The sequence below is a fragment of the Hermetia illucens genome, chromosome 1 (genome assembly GCF_905115235.1).
Source record: "Hermetia illucens chromosome 1, iHerIll2.2.curated.20191125, whole genome shotgun sequence".
NCBI lineage: Eukaryota > Metazoa > Arthropoda > Insecta > Diptera > Stratiomyidae > Hermetia > Hermetia illucens.
The window spans coordinates 49,563,910-49,590,880 of record NC_051849.1 but is presented as its reverse complement, the minus strand read 5'-3'; the positions used below and the strand labels follow the sequence as shown (position 1 = coordinate 49,590,880).

Genomic DNA, 26,971 nt, shown 5'->3' with positions numbered 1-26,971 from the left:
AATTTTGAATGGACAACACCATGATAATCGAAGAGAATTGTACACATGATCTTTTAATCGACTTTGGCGCGATCTTTCCGCTTCTGCTTCACCTTTTACTGGTTTCCGGGTTGTAAGCATAAATCAAAGACTCATCTCCAGTAATAATCAGTTTCAAGACCGGTTGATAGTCAGAAAATATCTTTGCTTAGATCTTAATGCTCTTTTGCGAAGGAATTGAGTTTTTTTGGCACTAGCTGAGATCTTAAACGTTTAATTGCCAAAAATATCTTTCAAAATGGAATTGGTAGATCCTCGAGAAATACCAACGGCATCAGTAAAGATCTCTAGCAGTCATTCGACGATTGACAAGCACCAGTTCGATTTTCTTGACATGTTGTTCATTCGCAGAGGTTGATAGCCGTCCGGAATGCTGAACTATTTATACCAATGTTTGCAAGTTTCTTTTGCGATAAAGCATGGTCCCCGAAGATTTTCTTTATCATGCTGAACATTTCTTCTGGATACAACCTATTTTCCAATAAATGTTTTCTGGTATTCAGGTCTGCGCATTTTAACAGTTGCGCATATCAGAAAATTAAAACAAAAAACAATTTAGACATCTATCTGAGTAGTCCGTAAGTACTATGTTAACTATCTCACATCTACATGAAGCCAACGTTTACCAAACCCTTCATTTTTCGGAGGTGACCCCACGCAGTACACTTAGTCATTCCAATTTCCCTCTGCTAACTATAAATTTTTTTTCAAATGTTTCTAGCAAAGAAAAAGTCCTTTAGTCATGCAAATCTCTAATACAAACTTTTCACTGTGATTCCATATCAATTCCTCATTTTTCTTATCAGTTCAAAATTTGTAGATCTAATTGATCGAGAATAGATCGCCTTCCTTACTACACCAACCAATCTCTGCTGAAAAAAGCACAAAGTGATGAAATTTTTGCTCTCTGTAAATATACATAGTTATACAATATTATTCAAAAATTAAGTGATAGCTAGTAAGGAACGATAAATGCATGGGATTGTAAGGGTTAATAGTGAAGTGCACGCTGTTCGAAATACGTACGCATAATCCTTTAGGTAAACTGTTTTCAAATTCTTAAGAAAAAGCGTTAGGCGTTGAATTATCTATTCAAATATTTTGTATTTTATCTCGAAGTTGGACTAAAGTAAGAAAGTAGGGAATTTCAGATAGTTCCAAATAGTGGAATCCTTTTCCTTTTATTATTATTTTATTTCTACAAACTTATGAGTTTGTTGTCACCAAAGTTAACAATGATGACTTGTTCCAATGTATCATCGGAAAATCAGTTACTCCGATGAAAGGAAATCATCGTTTACTAAATTGCTGCTGATTTCCATTAGATATTATTCTGTGAGTCATCGCTAAATATCAAGCAACGTAAGTCAATGAAGTAGTTTCTGCTAGAAACTGTTTATTAAAGTACCATATATACAGTACTCCGAGGACATATTGGTCCCTTCTTCAGAAGACTTCGCAGTGAAGAAGAGAATAGATGGTCCCCCAAATACTGCATATACGACAACTCAATAAAAACTTTTTAACCGGAAAGGAAACTTCTGTTGCTTCCTTGTATTTTCTGAAAAAAAATGAAAGCTTGTCAATGCCTTTACTATTCGACTCTCTCTTCATTTTGGTTTTCAATAAATCTAGTTCTACCAGCAGATGTTGATTTTCTCTCAGGTTGTCCAATTTCTCCGAATCTCACATTTGGAATTCCCTTAAATTATCAGCAGCGCTCCAGCCAGAATAGCGCAACTTGTAAATAATCAAAAATCTAAAAAATTACAATTGAAAAAATCATAACCAAAGAATTGATGAAACAATCACCAACGTTTGTATACTATTGTATCTTCTACTTTGTATTATCTTAAATGAAATGCAAGTTGGAATCTTTGAGAAGGGAATTTGAATTAAATAACAGATGCCAGTCCATTTTGTCGATACGTGAGTGGAAAAGCAATAAATTGTTATTCAGGATGAATCTTGTAGGAGTTAAAGGTTGTTCAACATTGTTTGCAAATAAAAGACGAGATTAAACTGATTAAATGAAACTTATCGTGCTTAAAACTTAAAAAAATCTAACAAAATGAAAAATCGTAGACTGGACTATTTACTAATTTAGACTAGAATTAAAATGATATTGCAGAAAGTAACAAAAAAAAAATATGTTTATATATTTAACAAAAAAAATTATATTTCTTTATATACGAGAAAAAAAAATACACAAAAATGATATTATAAATCTGTTAACTAAGTTTTGAAAAAAAATCATTACGAATAAGACGTGACTTCATCATATTAAAATATCAAAACAATTGGGTTAATAAAAAGTTACACAATGTTCGATAAAACTGTTGGACGTATTCCTTTTAATTTAGTGCAGGGTATTGGGATCGATATATCTAATTCTAGGAAGTTAGTTAGTTTTCGATATGAGATAGATACATATATCACATCATATACTCGTGTAAGGCTCTACATGCATTCCCAGTGGAATACCATCCGAATTTATTCTCTTTTGTCTCTTTTACAGTAAGTTTGTACTTCCTTCCAACGCGGTTCATGTGGAATTTAACCAGTGAATTGTTCAGCTTTATAGGAATAACTTTATCTACAAGGATCGCTCTAAAGTGAAATGACCTTTTGACGATAAGATCAAACATTCATTATTTTGGCTGATCTTTTTCATTTATTGAAAATAGTCTTTTTAAGACTATACAACAACTTGCACTGTCAAGAAGCATATCGTATAAGTGTTTTAGGTCCGTAGAAATGCCCTTGAAAATGTGGGTCCAACGCGTTTAGATGGCCTTGTCATCAGTGCAATGGTATCTTTTCATGTGAGATTCATTTTGCCTAATAGATGCCGCGATGCCAAATCATCAGTATAGTGCATGGCTCACGGTTAAAATCAGCCACAAGCATCATTAGATGAAGTGGCAGACTACCCTTGTCACTTTTGATAAGTACCCTTCAAAACACCAAGATAAAACGCAACGTTAACCGTCTGATCAGACGAAGCAAAGTTTTTATAAATTGTTTCCTTCGAAAAGAACATGATCTACATTTTTGACAGTTTCGATTGTGATAAAAACCAGCTCCCTGTGTCCAATGTCTATTTTGAAGGGATTGCTCAGCAATAGAGCTCAGTAGTGGAGCTCCATGAACCTCGAACAATCTAGAGTCAAGTGACTTGCCCAATCTAAAACCTTACAAAAATTTTCCACAGTCACTGTGTCCCGTGATAAACTGTGTAATTCCATTCGCATTGTATTGATTCCTAGTACTTGCGTGCAGTTGTACTGATGTGTCCCCTTGTCACGCAGTTATACACCTTTGTGCTAATCTGGCTGGGGAATTTGAGGAGGGGGAAGAGTTCTGACACTTTAGTCTCTCTCGTGAAATTAACGAATTTAGGCGTATCTGTGTTCCGATATGTGGTACTATACCACATCCTGATCTACAATACAAGAAAAGTCACGAGAATTTAACGAAAAATGTACGCGAAGCCACGTTTGGAAAAGCAAAAAATACCATTTCGGCTAGACCATCCGATTTCGTATTATTTCTCAGTACTATCATTATAAAAAGGTCCCGCAGCCCCTTCGGAATACGGTCAGGTTCGTTCAATTTCAGTGTTTTGTTCTGTCGATTGGGCATCGGATATAGTTATATCCACAATTAGACTGTAAACTGTAAGCTTCGGGCTGAAGTTAAGAAGATTGTCCATGTTATTTGTGAAAAGTAAAGGCTTTATACGTTATCTATACGTCTATCGCCCTCATTTGGTTGATCAAATTTGCAGTTCGCCTCGGCATCTGTTTACCGAGTCCACATGGATGCTTTCAGTTGTTTCGTTACTGTTCCGCGTACCTGTTCTTGGTTCATTTTCGGTCAATGCCCGGATCTTTCTTTTCTTTTTTATTCTCCACATTTTTTCGTTACATTTCAGATCATATTACCCCACCCTGTAGAGTTCAAACGAGTTTTATATTCCTGAAAGATTTTTAATGGGATCGAATGACTATCCAATACTCCTAAGGCTTTTGATGTGATAAAAGGACTACTCAATTCCCTCAGGCTACTTGGCTGCCACTACAAATTCCGATACGCCTTCTATCACCCAGTTGTCATTTATGCTTGAAAAGTCCACATTTGAACGGCGGTCGTGACGTGAATGAGATGCATTTGGTCTCACACATAAAAATATGACCTTCCACGTTCAGAGCTGAACTAATGATGTTGCGGCTTGCCGTACGCAGATGGTGCATTCAGTTCAATTGGTAGGCGGGTGCATTCCAGGCTCTTCCGGCGTAGCTGACAGGCCAAACTGTACGTGACGGACTTTAGGATCGTATAAACTTTAGCTCGTTGTATGTTTTCCAAAGAATATCAATGCGTTCGGTGGATAAGAATCCAGGACGGGGTTTCCGTTGGTCAAATTGTTATTGATACGGTTTAGAATTACTTTAGCTATTGTCTTTGCGACGGCAGGATACACGCAAATACCTCTAATTTTTGTAATCACGGCGGGTACCTCTCTTCGAGATCTTAGGGGCATCTCTTTCTTCCACTCTCTGGGAAAGATTCCAGATTCCCAGGATTTACGGATGAATGGAGGTAGTAATTTTACAGAGATTGCCCAGGGAAATAGTCAAGGTCCGCGGTAAGAAGACTGCATACAGGGAGAGCAAATCGAATTTCTAGGCGGCACGGAGTGTTGCAGTGACATTATGCGGATTAGGCGCGAGGTAGCTAACTGGCGCATGTGTGAATAAAAATCCTACAGTTAACGTCCCTCACATGGCTATTCAAAAGTTCACGACAGCAAGTTCTTTCGTGATGCGGTATAAGGTACTGAAATCTTCATTGTTTGGGACAGTTTCTACTTCACTGACCAAGGAAATGGTGGAATGGAAAGAATCAACTGAGCTCTCAGCTCCTTATATTAATCGATTGCATTCATGTTTTGTAGGGCTTGCGATGCCCTTTTGAAGCTTGGCCAAGAACTTCATTCGAGCCAGAGATAAAGACACTTTTGATAACAACCCAGTGCTAATCAATATTCTCCGATCGTGGGCGGGTTGTTTAAAGTTCGCATCGTTTATGCAGCAAGAAAATTTTGCCATTGCTAGACGATAGCTGGATCGTGAGAATGACCGATATTGAGTTGATTTGGTATCTGTTCCTTTACGAGCAGATGCAGAAATGACACGCAAGTCAAGATAAGCAAACATCAAATGATAATGCCTTTTGAGACCGATGTCAGCTCCGTTTGTTATGTGCATTTAAAAGACAATTCCTAAATTTACTGCTGACCGTGATATGAATAATGTGCTTAGATGTCCGTTGTCGGTCCGTCGAAGCCTAACTTTGTGGCGGGCCCTAGCAGCGAGGCGGTGGAATTTGCCGCAATCATCATTGTCTCTACGATCCCAAAGATCATATTTCTTGACATTCAGATCAACCACACCCATCACAATGTCGCCTTTATGATGGTACAAATTTTGATGTTGGCTAGTACCACCTGTTTTTGCAAACAGCGCTCTCATCTTTTATCGTTCCAGAGTTATAGCGTTTTTCGTGAATAGTGGCAAAAAGCTTAATTTTCCGCAACCAATTTTTCAACCGTTCGAAGATATAACTGTGTAAATTTTAAAAAAATTTCAAAATCGAATTTTCATCTAAATTTCAATATATATTTTTGCAACGATAATTTAAACTTACACACCTGCAAAGCTGGTTGCCTCATTAGGTTAGCTTTCAAATGATATGTGAAAATCATGGGCTTGATTATGGAAAAGTTAGGAATATTACGCATTAAATGCGAGAAAACGTGGTCTTGATATTCACTTAAATCTGTGATTAAATGATTGAGAGAATGGAAAATTTTGATTTTTTGGGGAAGGTTAAGCTTTTCGATATTGGGTTGGGGGAAAAGAAATGTCGTATTTATGATGGAAATTTGACGCTTTATTTAACATCCGATTTAAGTCAAGTATACGTCGTTTTGTTCGCAAACTTGTTGCCATTTAGAAGGTAGCTTCATTATCCCCCCTTAAACCCCCCCCCCCCCCGGAAAAGATGGTAATCACTTGGTGCCAGGTCCGGACTATACGGTAGGTGCGATAGGACATCAAAGATGTGTGAGCCTGAGCGTTGTCCTGGTGGAACACAACACCATTTCATTGGTCAATTCTGGCCGCTTCTGGTCAATTGCCTGCTTCAGACGGTCGAGTTGCTCACAGTAGAGAACTGAATTGAGCGTCTGGCCATAGTTGAGCAGCTCATAGTGGATGCCCTTCCAATCCTACCAAACACACAGCAAAACCTTCCTGGCCGTCAATCTGGGCTTGGCGATGGTTTGGGCCGGCTCGCCGCGCTTCGACCACGATCTTTTTCGCTTGAGGTGAACGTACGTGATCCACTTTTCATCACCAGTCACCATCCGCTTCGAAAATGGGTCGCATTCGTTCCGTTTCAGCAGTACATCGCAGAAATTTTTTTGCGTCAACTCTTGTCGCACCCAAACAGCTAGCTTTTTTGGATTCCAATCTTCTGCAAATGGTTTCAAACGGTTTTATGGTCTATACCCAGTTCCTGGCCAATCCAGCCAATGCTCAAATGCCGGACTACTTGATGATTTCGACGATTTTATTGGTTTCTACGACGATTGGTCTACCAGTACGGGGTGTATATTCGACATCCACTACACCAGAACGAAATCGATCGAACCAACACTGTGCTGTGCGAATCGTTACAGTATCGGGCCCATAAACTTCACCATTTTTTTTCGGCCGCCTTCGTTGCGTTTTTACCTCTCAGGTAGTAAAAACGTAAAATACGACGAATTTCTTGCTTGGTGGACTCCATCTTTGATGCGCTATAACCTGAGACTGAAAGGTACAATCACAACATTGTCAAAGAGACACTTGTAGCGCAGATTGTCATCTTCAAATCGCCGTATAGTATGACCCGATGCGATAAGTACAGCACAAGGTTTGTTTAAGTGTCGTCATCTATTGACAAAATACGACATTTCTTTTCTCCAAGCCAATATTATTCACTAAAAATGCTATAACTCTGGAATGGTAAAAGATAGAGTGCTCATTCCAGGGACCAATTTTCTTCAAACAAGTGGTACTATCCACTATTAAAATTCGTACCATCATAAACGGAACACTCTGTAGAATGATTTCCATCTGTCCATAGCACTGTACAAAAGTGATGCTTTTTAAAGTGGACCGCAATCCCCAGCTTTTAGTCCTGAGAACTTACGGTAGCTGTAAACAGCAGTGGACTGAATACAAAAGAATAGTGTCGCGAAAGAGTCATTTCACTTTGCGTAGGTCCATAATGTCCAAACTATTTCGTTAAAATTTTCGGTCAAGTTGGAAGAAGCAAACATTCCAAAAACTAATCATAAACCGTTTTCGATAGCTAAAGATCGTAAGGTAGTTTAGAAATCTGCCGGGTGCTAGTCCACAAATTTCTATCCCTTATAGGCACCTTTCACGAGAAACGGAATATTTTAAGGGTGTTATTAAGCCTCAGCTAAAAAGGATACCAGAATTTTGTAATGAAGGCATTCATAAAAATATTATGCTGTAGAGAAAGAAACCGGACACTTCTACGCTACTACGTGAGACTAATAAAACCTACAGATATAGGGACTTAGGAAATTTGTTTAAGGTGAATTTATGTTACTATTTTCTTCCGTCCGATTATTTGTGGTTGACTCTTATAGTATTGTAATTCTGTGGAAGGAATGGTAGCTATCGTAAACCAAAAGACAGAGCCCTTTGAGCTCGGTATGGAGTAGTGCCTTCCTCCAACCATGTGCCGGTATCCAAAGCTGTTAGATAGGTTTCGCATCTACTATGTAACAATTCACTGTCAGTACTTTTTCCGTACCTGTCATATCACATATGAGTCTCATTTCCTATGTCATGGACGTCAAATATGCGCTTGACATAGTGAAGGGCGGTAGTGAATGTCTCTCATTTCCAATTTCAGCACTTTCCCCTGAACTGGATAAACGACTCAAACTCAAAAAACAGTTTTAAGGCCTAAATTGCAGCCGTATAATTTTGGAAGCTAGTTTCTGATATACCCCTTGAAATGGCAGCTTATTTGTAAAGGCGGCTACTTAAGGGGGTCATCCCGTGTGAAGGCCGTTTTTTTTGCCTTTTTTTGAAAAATTATTTTGAAGGACTGGATAAAGATAGAAACGTGATTTTTTCACCATATGTTTATTGTTATCTCTAGTATATGTGATAAATTTTTCAGCTTGATTTCATAGCTAATTTTTGGAATAGGTGTTAATTTATGCACCCATCTCCAAAAAAAGGTGTTTTTCTGCTGCCACGCTGGAGGGCGCTGTGTTCATCTGAGGGAAAAAAACTAAACGGCATTTTAATGTTGACAATATTCCACGGTCCGCAAACTAGGATAATTAGAAAATATTAAAAGGTAAATTTTTGGTGGGCTTTTAAACTTAATTTTTTGGATTTTGGTGTTTTTTTACGGCTTTTTTTATGAATAAAAAAAAAACTACCTATCCGATTGCAATTATCCTAGTTTGCGGACCGTAGAAATATGTACTAAAGAAGCCGTGAAAATTTCAAAGAATTTGGTTGGATAGATTTTGAGCTATGGTGGCAGCCGATTTTCCAGATGCAGTTTCGAGAAAAACGCATTTGAAAATTTAAATGTGATTATCAACAGTAAAATTTTAGCCCACCATTAATCTGCTATACCTGGTCCATAGAGAGCACCCTCCGTTTCTTCAAAAAAGTCTTGTAAGGCCGATTGTTGCTCTCTGGTGTTAATTGTGGCTCTTCTAGCGAAGTCAGTCGATCGTCGTTCGGATCGCCAAATTCGCGCTTCATTACAGCGGTCGGCATAAACCTGACATATGTGACCAACTTGACATCCCATTGTCACTAGGATTTTGAGAATGCCATTGAATCCTTCATTGAAAATAATTACAGCCAGAAAAGTGACTATTTCTACGATCTTGGCCCCAGAATGAAGGGTTTTAGGAGCGAAAGTCCAGATCAATGCATTTAACGACTCATTGCTATTCTGGGTCTCTGCTCCTAAACATCTGTTCAAGAGATCATCTCGTGACAAATCTCCGTAGATTGGTTTGATGACTGTTTGAACTTCTTCAGTCAAAGGTGCCTTCTCGTGGTGAAAACTATCCAGTTCTCCTTTAGCTTCCGCTTTGCGCCATTTGCACCAATTGTCCTCACCTGCTGGACAATTTTGATGCTGAGGATTTTCGTCTGTAGAACATATATGGAAGAAAGTTGCCCAAATTTTTTGCTTCATTCCTTCTATCGAATTTGCGTGTCGACGAATAGCTAGCCCAGAAAATGTAGTAAGGTCCTTATCAGTAAGTTTTCCAGCCCCTTTTCCACCAATGCCTTTGTGATTTTTCTTTGCATTTCTAAGCCGCGTCCCCATTCTTTTCTCGACATGTCTTACGTATTCCTTTTTTACTAATACATATATTTTATTATTTGCAGAAATTTGCAGAAATACCGGAGAAAACTCTAGCAAAATCCAATATACAATATACAAAACTTGTCGCAATTGGAACATCCATGTTCATGCTTGCTAAAAGTTTCTTTGCTGATGTTGATGCGAAGTCCTTTTTCTTCTCTGATAACTATCGATTCCCATGAAATACTCGTTTTTTTAGTGCAAGCATGACGTTGAACGTTAAAGCGATGTCCCTTCGTACGATCCATTTAAAAAAATCGCTGAACACAGAAACAGCACAATACTTACAACAAAATATAACTGAGTATAACTTGAACGCCTTTCAGTGCTCACTCTAGACTGGATTATCCTTTTTATTCCAAACAGCAAATAAGTTTAGACAATTGATTGGTTTTCCATCTTTTTATATTTATACCTGTGTTCAAATTTATAAGGCTCAGGTAAAAAACTAACAGGTAAAAAAAGATTCGATGCTCTTTCTCATCGAGTACTCTAGCCGCGGCTGCAAACTCCTTACCTATTTAACCCTGTAATTTCTGAAGGACTCGGAATATCGGAAAATCCCTTTGCCCACATATTCTCCACTATATATAGATACAATTCATGCAAAAAAAAAAAATCGATTTCTCCAACCCGACACACGGGATGACCCCCTTAAGTAGAAAATATAAACAGAATACTACATATGAAATGCATCGATGCTTATTAAATCTGTGTGTCATCATGCATATACTACCTTGATTAAAAAGTTCCTGGAATTTATTGAGAATATATAAAATACAGAATATCTTCAAAATATTCCCCATCGACTGCAATGCACTTATACCAACGCTCGATTTGACCTTCAAAACATTTGGAATGTCGATCAGAGCGATTTTGCCACTACTTCCGCTCGGCTGTGGTGGTCTTTTGGCTCGATTAGATTATATTCGTTATATGATCAGTTAAAAATTCGCTGATAATGACATTGTGGGACGATGCGTTCTAGTGGTGAAATACCTAGGAGTTGTTTGTTCGCAAATTCTTTTGTTTTAGACGAATTGCTTCACACAAACTTCTTATCACGCCCAAAGAATACTCCATTGCTTTCTTTTTCGTCTGAAGACTATGCGATTTGGTCGGTCTTGGATCATTTGCAGCACGCTTTTCACCCGTATGATGTCTGGGTTGCGTGTCATATTCATGAACCTCCTCCATTCATGAACCCACGTTTCGCCTCCAGTATTGATTCGTTTGGCGAATTTCCACAATTGAATTCGTTTTTAAGGCAAAATTTAATAAAAACTCGTTGTTGCAAGTTCAATCCTACTTTTGAACTAGTAAAAAACCCGCACATAGTCGGATATACACACAACGTGTCTTCCACATGATTGAGCTATGACTTTGAAACTCGGAGGGTATGTCAGTAACAAATGTGGAAACCTTACAAAAAATAGCCCTTAAGGGGTAAGAGTGTGAAAGGGTAATTATTCGAGGAAATTTAGATCAAGGCAGTATCCTAATGGAAGCTTTATAAATCTTCATTCTTTCATTATAGTAAACGTGCATATTTGTTGTACATGTCCCTCTAAGCGTGCCGAGTTTGATGCTAAGAAATTAGGTTAGTTAGCTAGCATCTGGTATTTTGCATTCATTTGTTGATACTGTCTTTAGTCCATGTGCCTTGGTGTTCATTAGTGATAGGAAAAATTGTAATATGTGTGTTATATACTCGGACTAGACAAACTAGCTACAAATCTATACCCGGTATAAAGTTACGCTTCGTAAGAAACACATACTTACTGTTACACGTGTGCTAAACTGTTCTTACCATTCATTTATTCTAACTAGTTTCACAAATTACGTTTGGTTTCTATTTCTTCAATTCTCTTGTTGGTTTTGTTTGTTTGTTTTGTTTTTAGAATAATTTCACTTAATTTTGTTATTTAACCCCTTCATCTCATCCTCACATATTCCTTTGCTTAATTTTCACTGTTATTCCAATGGTTTTCCCTCGAATCCTTATCGTTTTTACACCATCCCGTCCACCCCACCATCGATTTCTATCTCATTACAGAGTTCAATTACGGAAGAGCATAAAGAGGCCTATAACAGCTTAATTGAGCGGAAACAAATGTCAACATCGAGCCTGATTGGAAAGTTCGAGGGTCACGAATTTCATCTAGCCTCCGCGAAAACACTTCCAAAGAAATTCCCGACTGGCAATTCCAAAATATTTAGATCCGATAACATTAAGGACAACTGTGAGATGGAATTAAGTGCACCCACTCAACAAGCTCCTCGACCTACCACTCTTCCGCATCGCCTGCGGAGTACGAAATTTGAAGCTGTGAACGGCGATCACAATCCACTAAGAATTTGGAAGCAACCAGGACAAATAAGGCTTACGCGGCAGAGAGCGGTCTCCACTGATGATGACGAAAATTCTAATTTACAGAAGTCGACAATGGACGGGAGTGACAAGGATTCAAACTGCGAAAGTCCAAGTTATTTAACGAATACATCGTACACGTTTCCTGAAAAACAAAGTAGTATTTCATCGAACAAAAATAATAATGGAAATGTGCCTACGAATCCGATTCCACTTCCGCCTCGAGATCGGAATAAGCCGATGCCAACGAATGTTAAACGGCATGTTCGGAAACATCCGCTAATAATCCCTGGAGCCGGTCTGCAGCGTACCCTGAATAAAGTTCGTGATATCACACCAGTAGAAGATGAACCAAAAACGTGCTTCCCAGCTACTCCAATAGATCGCAATTTGAACCACGTCGGCCGTAGCAATTTCAATACCGAATCGAATAAAATGGCTGGCATTCTAGATCGTCCAAGTCGGGTCAATTCAACTGACGATAACAACGTTTCGTTGATTTCTCTGCCACGAAACTCTAATTTGAATGATGACAACGTGGCAGGACGAACATATCAAAATATCCAGAAACTTGACAGTAGCACAGACAATACGGACTGTGCATCGTTGCACTTTGAATCTATTCTTGAAGATAATTTTTTTAAAACAGATAATGTTTCCTCTCCGGATGTCGCTGATGGATTTTGTCCGTTTTCGATACAGAAGGATTCATACAATAAATCAAAAGATATGGATTTTGATAGCCCGAATTTGTCTGATTCGAGCAAGAAATAGGATAATAAACGAAACAGTTATGTAGAGCATGAATTGATATATTTTTTATAAACGGAAAATATGCATAAAGATTCCTTTTCATGATGGGGCAATGCAAACTGCAATGTATGGAGGAGTGGTACGTTCAAAATGGCTTCCTCATGCCAATGCAGGACACAATCGCTCCTGCGATTTTTCGCTAAAAGAACGATAACACCTTACCTGACGTATTTCTTCTCAGTTTACTAGTTTTAATTTATAATCTAAAATTGTTAAATTCAAATGCGGGTTAGTTACATTTATTTATCCCAATATGAAAAGGAACCTTGAAAATAAGATGACATGTCCCTTAAAATCAGGCATCTTTTTATTTAATTTTGTTCACAGCTGCAATGCATTGTCGTTGAAAAGAAAGTGGACGCCCAATTTGATTCGTATGTTAACTTATTAAAAGATTTCCATAATAATCGAGACTATATTAAGCTAATGTCTCATGCCTGATATGGAAGTCATCTTACGACATACATATTTTCCCTTGTCATATCTAATATAATATTTCATGTAAAGAAAAAGTAACTCAAAACGGACAATTTTTCAAGATAAGAGCTAGTATTACGAACAAACATCGGCAAGCATGTCGTAGCCTTAAGAAAACATTATATTTTATACGAATCTATTCAGCAGTATCACGAGTTGCTCAGAACATATCAAACTTCATTTAGTAACAAGAAAGTAATTTATTATCGTCGGCGAATGAACAAAAACAGTAATTAGATTACTTAGTGCCAATGGTTTTTTTATTGTTATCGAAAGTATTAAAATTTTACGAATATTCACATTTTCGAATAAAACAAAAACTTTCTCAAAAATACTCAATCATATACACAGCACGCGCATAAAGGTATCAAGAATAAATGTGTCATTATAGGAGTAGTCGTAATTCCGAGCATTGCTCAGCGTCTTTAATCGATTTTAACAAAAAGGAAAACTAGCAAAGTTTGTAATATTTCAACGAACATTTCGAAAAGCACTTCTCCAGACAGTTGTTAGTCAAACCTCGTAGAGTAGTTTCAGTCCGTGTTTTCAGTAAAAGCACATAACCTTGCCATATTACAATATCAGAATGGATATCTTTACTCGCACAATTAACAGTCATAAGCAACGTTAATAATATTACATTACATATCTAGGCAATAGTTTACTTGGTGAGGTATTTGTCAATTTCAAAAGTGCATAGTATCCTTTTTTGGGAACAGTTTTTGTTACTAATATTTATATTTATAAATGTGTTAAAGTATGTTTTATATGTGTATGTAATGTTTTACATTTTAAAACTAGCAAAGTAAGTCCATGTTCTATGCAGTACGTTATTGTAATTTTGTCATACGAAAACACCAATTATGTTTTAAAATGTGAAATGAAATGGAATAATGAGAAAGTAAATAATACTCTTCTATAATCTGTGTTAAACATTTTTATGTACTTAGTAAAGCGACAAGAACAAAATATGGATGTCATCTGATTGTATGTTTTTACCATATTAGCGACATAAATATTTTAAAATATATTTTTAAAAATCAACCACTTGACTGTGTTTCTATTAAAAAGTAAACAAACGATATTTCTACGAATAAAGCAAAGACACCCAATCACCCCTTCAGGAAGGTCAATATTTCGTTCACAGAAATACTGCAAAAGACCAAACTTGTTTTCGACCTAAAAGACCTTGGCGAAAATGTTAACAGGACTAGAATCATCCAGAATCGGGTTGAAGGCACCTTCTTCGATTGAAAACTACGCGGTTTTTTTTTCATTTTCGGCATTTATAGCACACTATCCACTCACCGATGTGTATAGATAACGTGGCTTACTTATAAACCAATGTACATAGTATAGCCATAAGTTCTGTCAGTCGATGCGTATAGCGAGAAATGTTAGGGAGCCGAAACTGGTAATACTGCGCACGGAGAGTACTTAACCATACCCCACTTCCATCAGACTTTCAGGTTCTGAAGGTCAGTAGCGCGTGAACGCCAACAACATGAAGTTCGGTAACTACGAAAAAGAAATTATAACTATTGCTCTGCACCAATGTGGGAATACGCCGCAAAAGGTTTATAGTTTGTTAAAAAAGCTGCCGATAAACGAACGATTCATTTTTAGGACCTTAGCTTCATATCGCGAAACAGCTGATGTGGTTGACAAGCCACAGGAGGTGCGCCTGCACTCCGCAAGTCCCCATAATGTCGTGCATGCTGTCCGGAGTGTGTTCGTGGCAATCCTCTCCGCAAGCGGAAACGAATGTCGACGGAAATGGGCGTTTCAACTCGGAGTATGAGTCTTATTTTGCGAGAAGATCTTGGTCTCGGTGCCTACCGGCGGTGCATTAGCCATGTGTCAACGGTAAAACTGAAGGAAATACGGCGAACTCAGTGTGCTGCGCTTCTGCAACGATTTCACGGTAAAAAATATTGTAAAATTCTATTTTCTGATGAAAAAATTTTTACCATCGAGGAAAAATTCAACCGAAAAAATGATCGAGTATATGCTCACAATTATTATGAAGCCAAAGAATATGTTCCGTGAGTCCAACGTCGTCACCATCTGACTTCTGTCATGGTATGGTGGGGCGTCTCATAACACGAAGTAACTGATATTCATTTCTGCCAGGCAGGCGTCAAAACCAATGCGAGCGTGTACGAAAAGATCTTAGAGGATGTAGTGGGCCTCAGGCAGCCCAGATTTGAAGCCCCTGGACTACAGCCTTTGGGCTAAGTTAGAGAAGACTGCCTGCGATCGAAGTTACACCGACTTGGAAAGTTTGAAAGCTAATATCGTCCGCGCAGCTCGAGAAATGCCGCTTCATGCCGTGCATGAAGCGATGGATGCGTGACCTCACAGTTTTCGGGCCTGTATAGCTACTAGCGGCGGCCATTTTGAATAATTTTTTTTTTCGTTTGAAAGCTCTGTTCCCCTTTTCTAATAGTGTACTTTTCGATAGATTTGGTTTATTACTTCGTGCGAAATAAAGATTTGTTTGTTTGACTGACAGAACTAATGGCTATACTATGTATATATGGTTGCCATTCACCCCTTGATGGGGTATAGTGCGATTACCTGAAATGCTCTTCAGCACCCGTCACGATTTCCCGAGACGCTCGCAATCGTCCGCTATTGTTTTGTGTTCTCAGGGCGACCCATCTTGGAAGAGATGGTTCCACTGCATGGCGTAGCCCCTCCTTAATGTGTGACCTATCCGCTACTACTTTTGTCTTCCGGTCACACTGCGTATGAGTGCCAGGCCTGTATGCTGACCAAGTTTTTCGTTTGAGAAAGTGTCAGGGTATCGTATGCCGATTATACGATGCAGATATGTACTGACGAAAGCTTGGAGCTTTTTTATATCAGTGGAGTTCACTTTCCATGTGCTATTTCCCTACAACAACACAGAAAGAACACTAGAACAGAACAATTTCAATTTGATCGTAGTGTTGAGATAATTGCATTTGCGGATTTTGGACGAATCTAGTACTGTTAATGCATCGGGCCACATCCAGTTCGACGCAACCGTCCGTCCGCAGATATAGGTTTTGTTTGATTCAGAATTTTCCAAATCAAATTTCGAATTTTTCAAAAAATTTCAGATTTTTCCAAGCTGGCTTCAGACTTTTCCAAGTTAGTTTCAGAATTTCAGAAGGTTTTATATCAACATTTTATCACTGGAAAATATTTTTGTATAAGGTCTACAAATAAGTTCTGTCGGTTTTCACAATAGATGGCGTAGCTTGTTTTTTATTCCATTGAACCACATTTCCAAACATTCATCGAAAAGCTACTGTCAATAGGCACAAACGTTAGTATAAATTATTTAATTGAAGTGTAAACAACAATACTTTTTTCATCAACGAAAATGCCCAATTTTGTACCAAATAATGTGTTTTTGCGGGGAGTTCTACTTCATTATTTCAATATGAAGAAAAAGGCAACCGAAAGTCATCGCATTTTGGTGGAAGTTTATGGTGACCATGCTCTATCTGAACGAACGTGTCAGAAGTGGTTCGGACGGTTTAAAAGTGGTAATTTTGACTTGGAAGACAAAGAACGCGCCGGATGGCCAACAATTTTTGAAGATGAAGAATTAGAGACATAGCTCGACCAAGATCCATCGCAAACGGAAGAAGAACTTGGAAAAACAGTTGGAGTCACTCAGCAAGCCATTTCCAACCGTTTAAAAGCAACGGGAATGATCCGAAAGGTCGGAAATTGGGTTCCGTATGAACTGAAGCCAAGAGACGTAGAACGCCGTTTTTTTCACGTGCGAACATCTACTCCAACGACAAGGAAGGAAGGGCTTTCGCATCGAATAGTTACTGGCGATGAAAAGTGGATCCATTACGATAATCCCAAGCGTCGGGCAACTTGGGGGTACCCCGGCCATGCCTCATCATCGACGGCCAAAGCGAATATTCATGATGAGAAGATCATGCTGTGTATATGGTGGGGCCAGCTGGGTGTGGTATACTATGAGCTGCTAAAACCGAACGAAACGGTCACGGGCAAACTCTACCGACGTCAAATGATGCGTTTGAGCCGCGAACTCAGGAAAAAAACGGGCGCAATACCAGCAAAGGCATGATAAAGTTATTTTGCAACATGACAATGCTCGTCCACATGTTGCACAGCCCGTTAAAACATATCTAGAAACGTTGAAATGGGAAGTCCTACCCCACCCGCTGTACTCCCCAGACATTGCTCCTTCTGATTACCATTTGTTCCGGTCGATGCAGCATGGCTTGGCTGACCAGCACTTCTCCAATTACGACGAACTCAAAAAATGGCTCGATGAGTGGATAGCGGCCAAGCAGGCCAATTTTTGGCGCGATGGTATCTATGAATTGTCTGAAAGATGGAAGAAAGTTGTGGCTAGCGATGGGCAATACTTTGAACAATGAATGTATAACCAATTTTTCACAATAAAGCTTCAAACTTAATGAAAAAACCGACAGAACTTATTTGTAGGCCTTATATAATTTTTGTTTTTGTAAGTTGATAAGGGAGAAATATGTCCACACAAATAAACAGATTCAAATTTCTTTTTGTTAATGATTTCCGTTTATTTTCCACTTGCTACCGTCTTCGACGGGCTGACCCGAAAACCATTGACAAAAAGGAAATTAGAATCTGTTTATTTGTTCGGATAGGAATTTTGTCAATGTAAACACGCTGTCAACGCAAAATCTGAAATTTTTTGGAAAATTCGGAATTTGATTTTCAAAATTCTGAATCAGGCTTGCAAAACTTATACACAAATTGATCGATGCCTTCGATGCTCTGCTTAATAATGCAGATAGGGAGAGTGCGATGGCCAGTCAGATTGAAAACCTGGTTTTGTTCGTGTTTATCTTCAGTTCAACTCTATTTACCTCTCTTTCCAGAAGTCCAGAGCAAACAGATGTCATCGGCGTAGTCGAGGTGTTTGAGGAAAGATGTCATCGTCCATTGAATTCCTCCATGTCCTCCGGATAAGGCAACATGAAGAATACCACCAATAACAAGAAGAAATAATATCGGTGACAAGTTGCAACCCTGGCGGATTCCGATTTTACCTCGGTGCAGGCCGTGCCATTTTGCGTCATGATATGTTCCTCTGATAATAGATATTAATTTCTCCTACGTGGAGCACTCCAGAAACACTTTCTATACACGCTATTGAAAGTTTTCTCGAAATCGAGGAAGAGTAGGTGAAACGAAGATCTATACCCTACGCACTGTTCCAAAATGATTCGTAGGGTGCTGATGCAAGAGAATCCGGGTCGGAAACCAACATGCTCTCGATAAAGTTTCCGAGGTGTTCTTTGATATAGTCCAGGATTATTTTAGCTATTATCTTTGCGACGGTAGGGAGCACGCAGATACTCCTTCAATTATCACAACAAAAATGGATCCCCTTTGGGATCTAAACCACCACTTCCACTCTCTCTGCAAGGTCGCGGGTTCCCAAGGATTTCGTACGAGTGGAAGCAACACATCTACAGTAACTTCAGGTGCAGCGATAAATAATTCGGCGGGGGGGGGGGGGGGGGGGTAATCATCAACCTAGCGGCTTCACTCCGGGTGAGTGCATTGATGGCCGAAATGATTTCTCTTCTGCTTGGAGGAATAGTCTGTATTCGCATGTTACGGTGACTAGCTATTTCATCCACAAGTGGAGGAATTTCACCGAATGTGATATTTTATGAACCATGGTGAATTGTTCTTTCCACTTCTTCAGTTGTTTATCATCGTGGATTAGATGTCGACCGTTAAAGTCCTTCACAAGACCATCGAAACATTTGGGACCACATACAAGTTCTTTCGTGATGCGGTACACAGTTCTGAAATCATTGTGATCTGCGGCATCTTCCGCTTCCCTGGTCAGCAAGTATCAAACTCTCTCTTGGCACGGGGTACACTACCCTGAACTTCTCGGGATTTGGCTCGCCATCGGAATTCGAGCGTGTCACGCCCGATATCACTCGCAGCTGTCAGTAGAGCCTTCAACTCCTTCCTTTCATCGATTCGCTTCCACGAGTCCAAAGTCAGTCAAATCTTATGACGCCCCTTCGGAACGTGGCCGACGACCTGTGTGGTTTCCGAGAAAAAAGCACTTTTGATGACAGTTTAATGCTCATCAATATTCTCAGGCGGAGTACTCAGCATATATGCCATCCGATCAGCTAAACAGCTATCCCACTGTCGAGCGAGAGGTGGGTCACACAAGCGGTCGCGCCTCTTTTGTTACATATGTCCAGAAGACTCCTAAATCTATTGCTAATCGGAAAGTGGTGGATTCTGATTGTCCGTTCGGCGTTGGTCAATTGAAACTTAACTAACCTCATGGCAGGTTCTGTGCTCGAACAATGTGTGGGCTCTAATAATCACTTCGTTGTTAATTTCTGGGTAGTTTTCGGACATAAAAATGAAATATTCTTTGAAAGAAATTGTTCTTGCAGTATTTAATTCCATTTTTACAATTCAAAAAAGTCGAAGACGTCCGGAGGTACCTTTCCGCGATTCTGAGAACCAGATGGCAACACCCAAGAAAGTAGAAGGTGTCAGGTAGCGAAGCCAAACTCAACGTTGATCTGCTGCACAAGCCATTGCCAACTAAGGTCCATCATCAGCAGGCAGGAACTAACAAAAGTAGATTTTTGGGGGTAGTATATCAGACGCCTAATAGAAAACAGACCTCAATTGCGCAGGTACTATGATAAATTGTATTTGCGCTACCTGAAAAAAGCTAAAACCAGAAAGACCTTCAAGAAATTTTCAACTGTAGAATTAAAGAAAGGGGAAACAGTCGAAATTGAAATTGAAGAAGGAAATACTAAGAAACCCGAAACTAAAACATAGCAAACTTCAAGTAGGTAGGAGTCAGGATATCCGGGCTTAGCTAGTGCGGTAAAGGGTATTCGACAGGTCACTCTATGTAAATGATTTCCGGAGTAAGTACTCACTCGTGGGGAGCAGGAAATCGTCACCGATCTTATCGTCGACCAGATGTATAAGGAATGGAGTGCCGGGATACTCTTTCAATTTGGTATAATCCTGGTAAATTGCATAATGGAACACACGGAAGAATTAGTCTGGACCACAGTGGCTAAATTGCCAGGCTGGAACAGAGCAGAACTGTCGTCATGTGCTGCAAATGATACTTTGGGTTTGGAGGTGTTTGCGTTTACGCACAAAGTGTTTGATTCCCGCAACAGTACGCCGCTGGACTACTAACTAAACACCTCCCATTGTCACATTACTTCGGACTAGCCCTCAAGCTCTCTCGCCTTGGGGAGCCTTCAAATCAGGGAATGGCTTTCATCAATGGGAGGGGATAGGGAGAAGGAGACTGTTAGTTCAAGGAAACCCATGCCATCCGACCCTTCTACCAGGCGAGCTCTATCTTCTTTGCAACGAGAAGCGCCCAAACGTAATGCGCAACATAGCTGCACCTATCAGTGCTCCTCAGCATTTCGTCGACAATGTTGTGTAGGGATAGATCCCTTGTATTTAAATTTAGTCATGCCCCTAATTGCTATTCATTTAGTGCACCTTGCCCTTCTTCACGAACAACCACCTCTCTTGTGCTTGTATTCTGCTTCACGCTCCATTGCAAAAAGGGTAACGGAAATTACTCCTTCGATCACCATCACGGCCGGTTCAGAGACAATGCGAAGCTTCCCGTGTATGTTGCCGAAGGCGCCTTGTCAAGAGAGTCTGTCCATACCTCTGAGTGGAAGATTAGAACTGCATTATACTCATTAGAACATGTCGCCTGCTAGACATAGGACCCCCAATCTTTGTCATTAGCCGACTTGAGGTTGGAATTTCGGCCGTAGCCTTGTCCATTGCTACTTTGATATGCTCGAAAAAGCTCCTATTGAACTCAAGCGTCAGCCCAAGGTGCTTAACCGTTAGGTTTGATTCGATTATCGACTCGTCAATCGTTGTGGGACGCACGGTTCGGATTCTCCTTTTAGTCAGGGTACTTCAGTTTTTTTCCATCCGCTTACCCTGCGCGTCAATATTGCAAATTTACTTTGAGCCTGTTCAACAATGTATTCATCACCAATGCCGCAAAGTCGTCTGCATAACCGATGGATCGCTACCCCCAAAATGGCCTCCATCCTCCTCTGACCCTGTAACGTCTCATAGAGTAGGGAGCGATTCCTCAAATAATCCCCCGGCACGTGAAAAGCATTGTCTAATATGCCTAGAATTTCTTTCCATCTTACGGAATTAAAGAGATTTCTAACAACAGGCGTTAGGACCACGACGGCATTCACCGCATGCATGCCAGTATCCACTGTGGAATTTTCAACTTTAACACCGAACTGGATTGTGGATAAGTATCCACAGCACACATTGCTTCAGCGAGTGTACTTCTGATGAAAGTGTTCGAAAAAACACTTTTCCGTCCGTGTCAAGCGTACAAAGTGGTCGGTATGAAACGGCAGCTCCCCTTGCTGATCAGCGCATGTCTTGCCACCTTCCATCGAGAAGTAAAGTGCCTTCTTTTCAGGCCGGGTAATATGTCTGGCCGATGATGGATTACCACCCTTTTATAGAGAAAAGTGGGCAATCCTCGCCGCCTTCCACGCTACTATTATTAATTTGTATGGAATGCGTAGGGAGTAGTGTCCGTACAATGCGGTCCATCTGTACGGTATTAAGTGAACAGCATTTCCGTAGAGTCCCGATTTTTCGGGTTATCAGTTTGTAATCGAGTCCTCACGGGTCTCCATTCACCAGCTCTGCTTCTGTTTTTTGCTGATGATGTTTAGGCCAATCTTGGCAAATGAATTTTTATCAGCGCGAATTATGTATCCATATCAGCGTAGATGCTGCCTTCGTAGTTTCTCAACCGACGGTTCGACGATCCTATGCTGACGGACGTTTTCATTTCGGATGCGATCATGGCGTGTTACGCTACTGATGCAACGGAGCATCTTTGCCTCTATTACCGTGAACCGCTGTGCATTAACTTCTTTAGTCGGGCAGCACTCAACACAAGCGACAGGACGGACAACATTTCCATAAATTTTGGATTTAAAACTTTCGTTGATGCGTTGATTACGAAGAACACTAATTCTAGGGCGCCATGTCAGATCCAGAAATGCAATGTAAAGAGGGCGATGCTTCTCACGATATTTCTCCACGAGTAACCGCGCAGCGTGCATTGTGTCAGTAGTTCCGCAGTTCTTGATCAACTCGGTTTAATCTCGGTTGTTTCAACGAATTATTTCGCGAATATGGTTGTCAAGAATGCATTCAGAAATCTTCATGATATGCGACAGCAACCAGATTGGAGGATAATTTGAACATTCTGCTGGACTAACTTTCTTCTTTCATATTGGAACTTTAGCACTTTCTTACCAGTCAGATGGTGTTCTATCTTCCTGAATAACTTGATTGAAGATTTCACTGAGCCATAATTTTGGGTCCCAGCTCTTGGCTTTCCAGAGTTCAGAGGCGATATCGTCAGGTCTTGTTGGTTTTAGTTTTCTTTGGGCTTCTTAATTTCAGTAAAGTCAAGATAGGATGCAAGGACATTTACTTTAATCCAGGTCTGAAGCTTTTTATGAGCTGCTGGTTTTTTGGCGGAAATCGAGCTGCTAATCAAAACCAGGAGAAGGTGATGATTATATTTTTATTACCAGGAGTGATTCCAACCCAAATAGTTGGGGTATATGGTACAGAAAAGTATATAAGTAAGTATATAAGAAGGTGGCTGTTTAAGCGATTTCACCGGATTTTCTCCAGCAGCCGCATCTTTGGAGCTAGCCCCATGAAACCCAGTCTGCCTGCGCATTTAACCTCTTCCGTCGTTACATCACATGCTATGCAAATGACCTGTTTGGACATCACGAGATTCTTTTCCGCCATTGCATCAGCATGTTACTTACCAAATGGTATATTTGTCCTCGACATGACTTTCTTCCGTGTCAGCAATTCGCAGCGCAACAGCAGGTGTCGATTTGCCGCCAACAACCAAATTTATAATAATAAACAAGTGTTATTGTGTTGTGTACAAGAACACTTTCAAAGCAATGTGTAAACACGGAAGGGTCAAACATAGGTGACTTTAAGAATAGCATTACTTTAAATTTTGAGTAGTCAAAAAGCCTCTGAACAGAGCTAAAGTGTTCTAACCGAGAACACTTTATTTCGCGCGGTAATTACTTTAACTCGCTTATGAGATTAATTAGTAAAAATTGTTAAAAAGAAAATAATAGAATATTGTGCTTAGAAATAAAAGGTTTGTTGAAGTGGAGTCGCGAGTGTTTTCTTTAACTTAATCCAAGCCAATCAAGTAAGTATTATTCCTAACCTTTTAGCGTTTTCTGTTTCAGTAGTGTTTGATTACCCCATCGTTCCGAAGTTAAGTTTCGGCAACCCGGAACGAGAGTAACCACGGTCCTCTAATTAAACATCCAGGAGCTAGTGCGCGAGCTTGGCCAAGCAGGGTAGTTCACTGGAAGAGGCCGTTTAGGAGAACGCTGAAACAGTGGCAATACATTTCGTAACATTTGTTTTCTGTTTAAAAAAAAGGCTAAGCTGCGATAATTCAAGCAATTAAATTACACCATCGATACGAGTATATTGTCATTCACACACAACAGCTACTGCGGACGAATAAGCTTCCGTATTTTATCGGGCAAGGCAGGGAGAATCATTTTTATCTTCAATACCACCATATATTCAGCTATTTACAGAATCCTTTAAGGAAATTCAATGATAAAAATCAGCTTTAATTCCCAAACCAAATATAGCTTACCTGAGCAAGCACAAGTGCAAATAAAGAGAGTCACGGAAATCCCACGTGCGAAATGAAAGAATTCCAAGCAACCTGTACGTGCGAAAATATTCGCCATAAATCTCAGTCCAAATGGTAGCCAACGTAGGGGAGGGTTTTCGAATACTTCGACATCTTCGTCCGCACATCCAGTCATCAAGCACGATTGCTGGCATAAGAGAGGGTTCGTTGGTTTCCAACGCGTCCGGCAAAATGTTCCAAATTTAACACCGAATAATAATATTTGCAAGAAATTGGACGAAAAGTTCTTGGTGAATTCCTTTTGAATCGTTGAATATGTTTTGCTGGAAAAAGTGAGGATGGGTTATGCCGCTACTTCATTGACGTAATAAAATTCGCGTGCATTTGAAATATAAAGAAAAGTCGGGCTCGCACTTTACGTGATTCACTTCCCCGAATAATGAAATATAATTTGATCCGTTTTCCCTTTCAATCAGATTGGGAGTTTGAAAACTTAAGCAGTATCTTGAAAAGTTTCTGGCACTCTAACTTTCTATATTCGAAGTTCAATTCAATTACCCAGATTTATCGACGTTACATACACATTTGTATAGCATTTATATAAAAGGATATGAGGACCGTACCTAGTGATTATAAGAAAATAGTCTGTGGAGGTGTTGTGGCTCACACAATCAAAATAATGATTGGCTACCAAAGCTCTTCCAATTATATATCTTAATATCAGGGATGTTCTTTGTATTGCTATACTACCAGGAAACTAATTGCTGTTATACATTCTAATTTTACTTCGGGGCTGCTTTCTCTCAATAATGAAAAGATAGAAATTAAAGAAGAGATAGTGGGAATTAAAAACTAGTTGAGGGGAGAGAAGTGTAAAAACTTTGAAGAGTTTTGGGGATAGATTCTGGTTTGAATGGTCTCGAGAGTGATCCTGCTGCTTTTATTTGGTCTCGTTTATTGGTTAGGGTCAGCCTAGTCAGTCTTTCGTTGGGATACCGCTCCTATGGCCGTTTACAGATTTATTCTGGCTATGCTGTCATAGTATAGTGGCCGCAGCAACATTGACACTTTTTCTTTGCCTTGTTCAGGGACAATCTGATGGAGGAATGCATTTAATAATATGCAATATCCCTTCGTTTTCTCACGTCCTAATACTCCTCAGCTTTCCCAATTTCCTCCTTTCAATTTAACAATGCCCATTCCTACATTCCGATTTTTCTTTCAACTTAAAAATGTAACTTTTAAATTGAGTAATTTTATTTATTTTACTGAAAACCTAATAGTTAATCGCTTTCCCCTAACACCAAGGATTTATTATATTTCCATTCGAAAAATTCCAAATTTTATTTTAATTTTCAAATAGTGGAAGTCAATATTGAACGGCTAATTGGCTATTCGTGGAGCGTTGTTCTTGTTTTCGCAACGCAACGTTCCAACCGTGTTGTTGTTCACCGGTCTAGTCGTCCTTTTGTTTCTAAGTGAGGAATGGGGTGTTGTTGTTATCGATGACCCGGCATGAATTTCTACATTCAAGGCCATGTTTAGGGAATCAGAAATGAACGGAGCTGAGACCGGCTAATCGATAGACAGCAGAGCAGCTGCACCGGGGACTTCAGTTTGGTTTGAAAAGTGTATCGACTGGATAAATCTCTTCGAAGTGAAGTCATTCCTTTGGTTTCTCGCGTTTTTCTGCCTCCATCAGTAAAATTTTTATAAAGGCATTTTAGCTCGTAGAATTTTCCGTAGTTAGTAGATCGGGCAGTTTTGGTTGAACTTTATGGATTTTATAGTCTGAAAACTTGCTCAATTAGCAACCGAACGTAGTGGAAGTGCAAAATTTTTCCTTTGTCAAGTGGACAATTGAAATCACAAAGAGTTACGGTAGCTGAAAGCGAATTGACAGGAGTACGATAAGGGGAGTTCCTGTTTTTGTCACAAGAGAAAAAGGATTGCGTTGTGAGAAGATAGTCAGCAGAAGGTGGACGGAAAACATCATTATCCTCGCCAGAGGATGGATGCCAAGACCACAGATTATTCAGTAACAGTGCATGGATGGTTGAAAAGAAAGGAGGAGCTGATCGATTTTATTAGGAATTAGAAGGTATATTCTTTTTGGTAGTTGAGGGGAGTTCTTTATGGTGCCTGCAAAGTGTATGGACAGTTGGCCGGTGATTTCTCGCTGGAGTCTGGATTTCAAATTGAAGCTTGGCTGATTCAATTAGATGGAATCTTTAGGATTTTGTTAAAGTGAACATAATTAACTCGAAAACGGATAGTGTTGTTTTCGAGAGGAAGTTTCCGTAGCATTGCGGACTTGAGGAATAACCTATTGACCGGAAGACGTGCAACAATGCAAGCAGAACTTTCCATATCCCCACTGTAAAGTTGCAAAGTTTCGTTTGTAAACTAGACAATAATGACGCATTAGTAGGATCGTTGGCAATTGAAGATGGAATGGGTTTTCTGGTCATTGATAACTTTCAACTGTTTACTAAATCTGTCGAATTTAACCGAGGAGCAATCCAACCAAAAGAAAAGGCGCGAAGCTGCCGGAGAAGAAAGCCGCAAAGTGGGTTAAAGATGTCAGGTAACTACACAGAGTTAATCCCGCAGGCGTGGTGAACATACAAAACTTTTGCTTTGGTCGAGTGAAAAATATGAACCGCAAGAAGTTGCTGAATGAAGGAATAGCTGATAGGAGAGTGTAGTTCATAGTATTTATTCGTCACCAGCTATTTGTACACTGATGCTGGGCCTTTGGGTGAAGGTAGTTCAAGTTTTTTCTTTACTCTATTCTTCGTTTTTTTTGTCCGTTGATTAGACTTTTCTTATATTTTATTAATCTTTTTTCCTTTTCTTTTATTCTCGAATTTATTTCATATTTTTTTTAATGAATTTTTATCTACTTTCTTATTTTATTATATTATCCTCCTGGTTTTTGTTATAAAGAGAATGAATTTCAGCTAATTCTTTTTGATTTGAGGACCTCCTTGCACCCTCCT

At 39.5% G+C, this 26,971-nt stretch overlaps 1 protein-coding gene across 1 annotated transcript in view; it reads left to right on the top strand.

The window, feature by feature from the left end:
* The window catches only part of LOC119661387 (activated Cdc42 kinase-like), a 71,671-nt gene extending 57,429 nt beyond the window's left edge, over nucleotides 1-14,242 (top strand). The window contains exon 12 of the mRNA XM_038070710.1: nucleotides 11,591-14,242. Within this exon, the coding sequence (XP_037926638.1) occupies nucleotides 11,591-12,679 (1,089 nt within the window). The 3' untranslated portion in view covers nucleotides 12,680-14,242. The remainder of the gene's footprint in view (nucleotides 1-11,590) is intronic.
* Nucleotides 14,243-26,971: the final 12,729 nt, after the last annotated feature.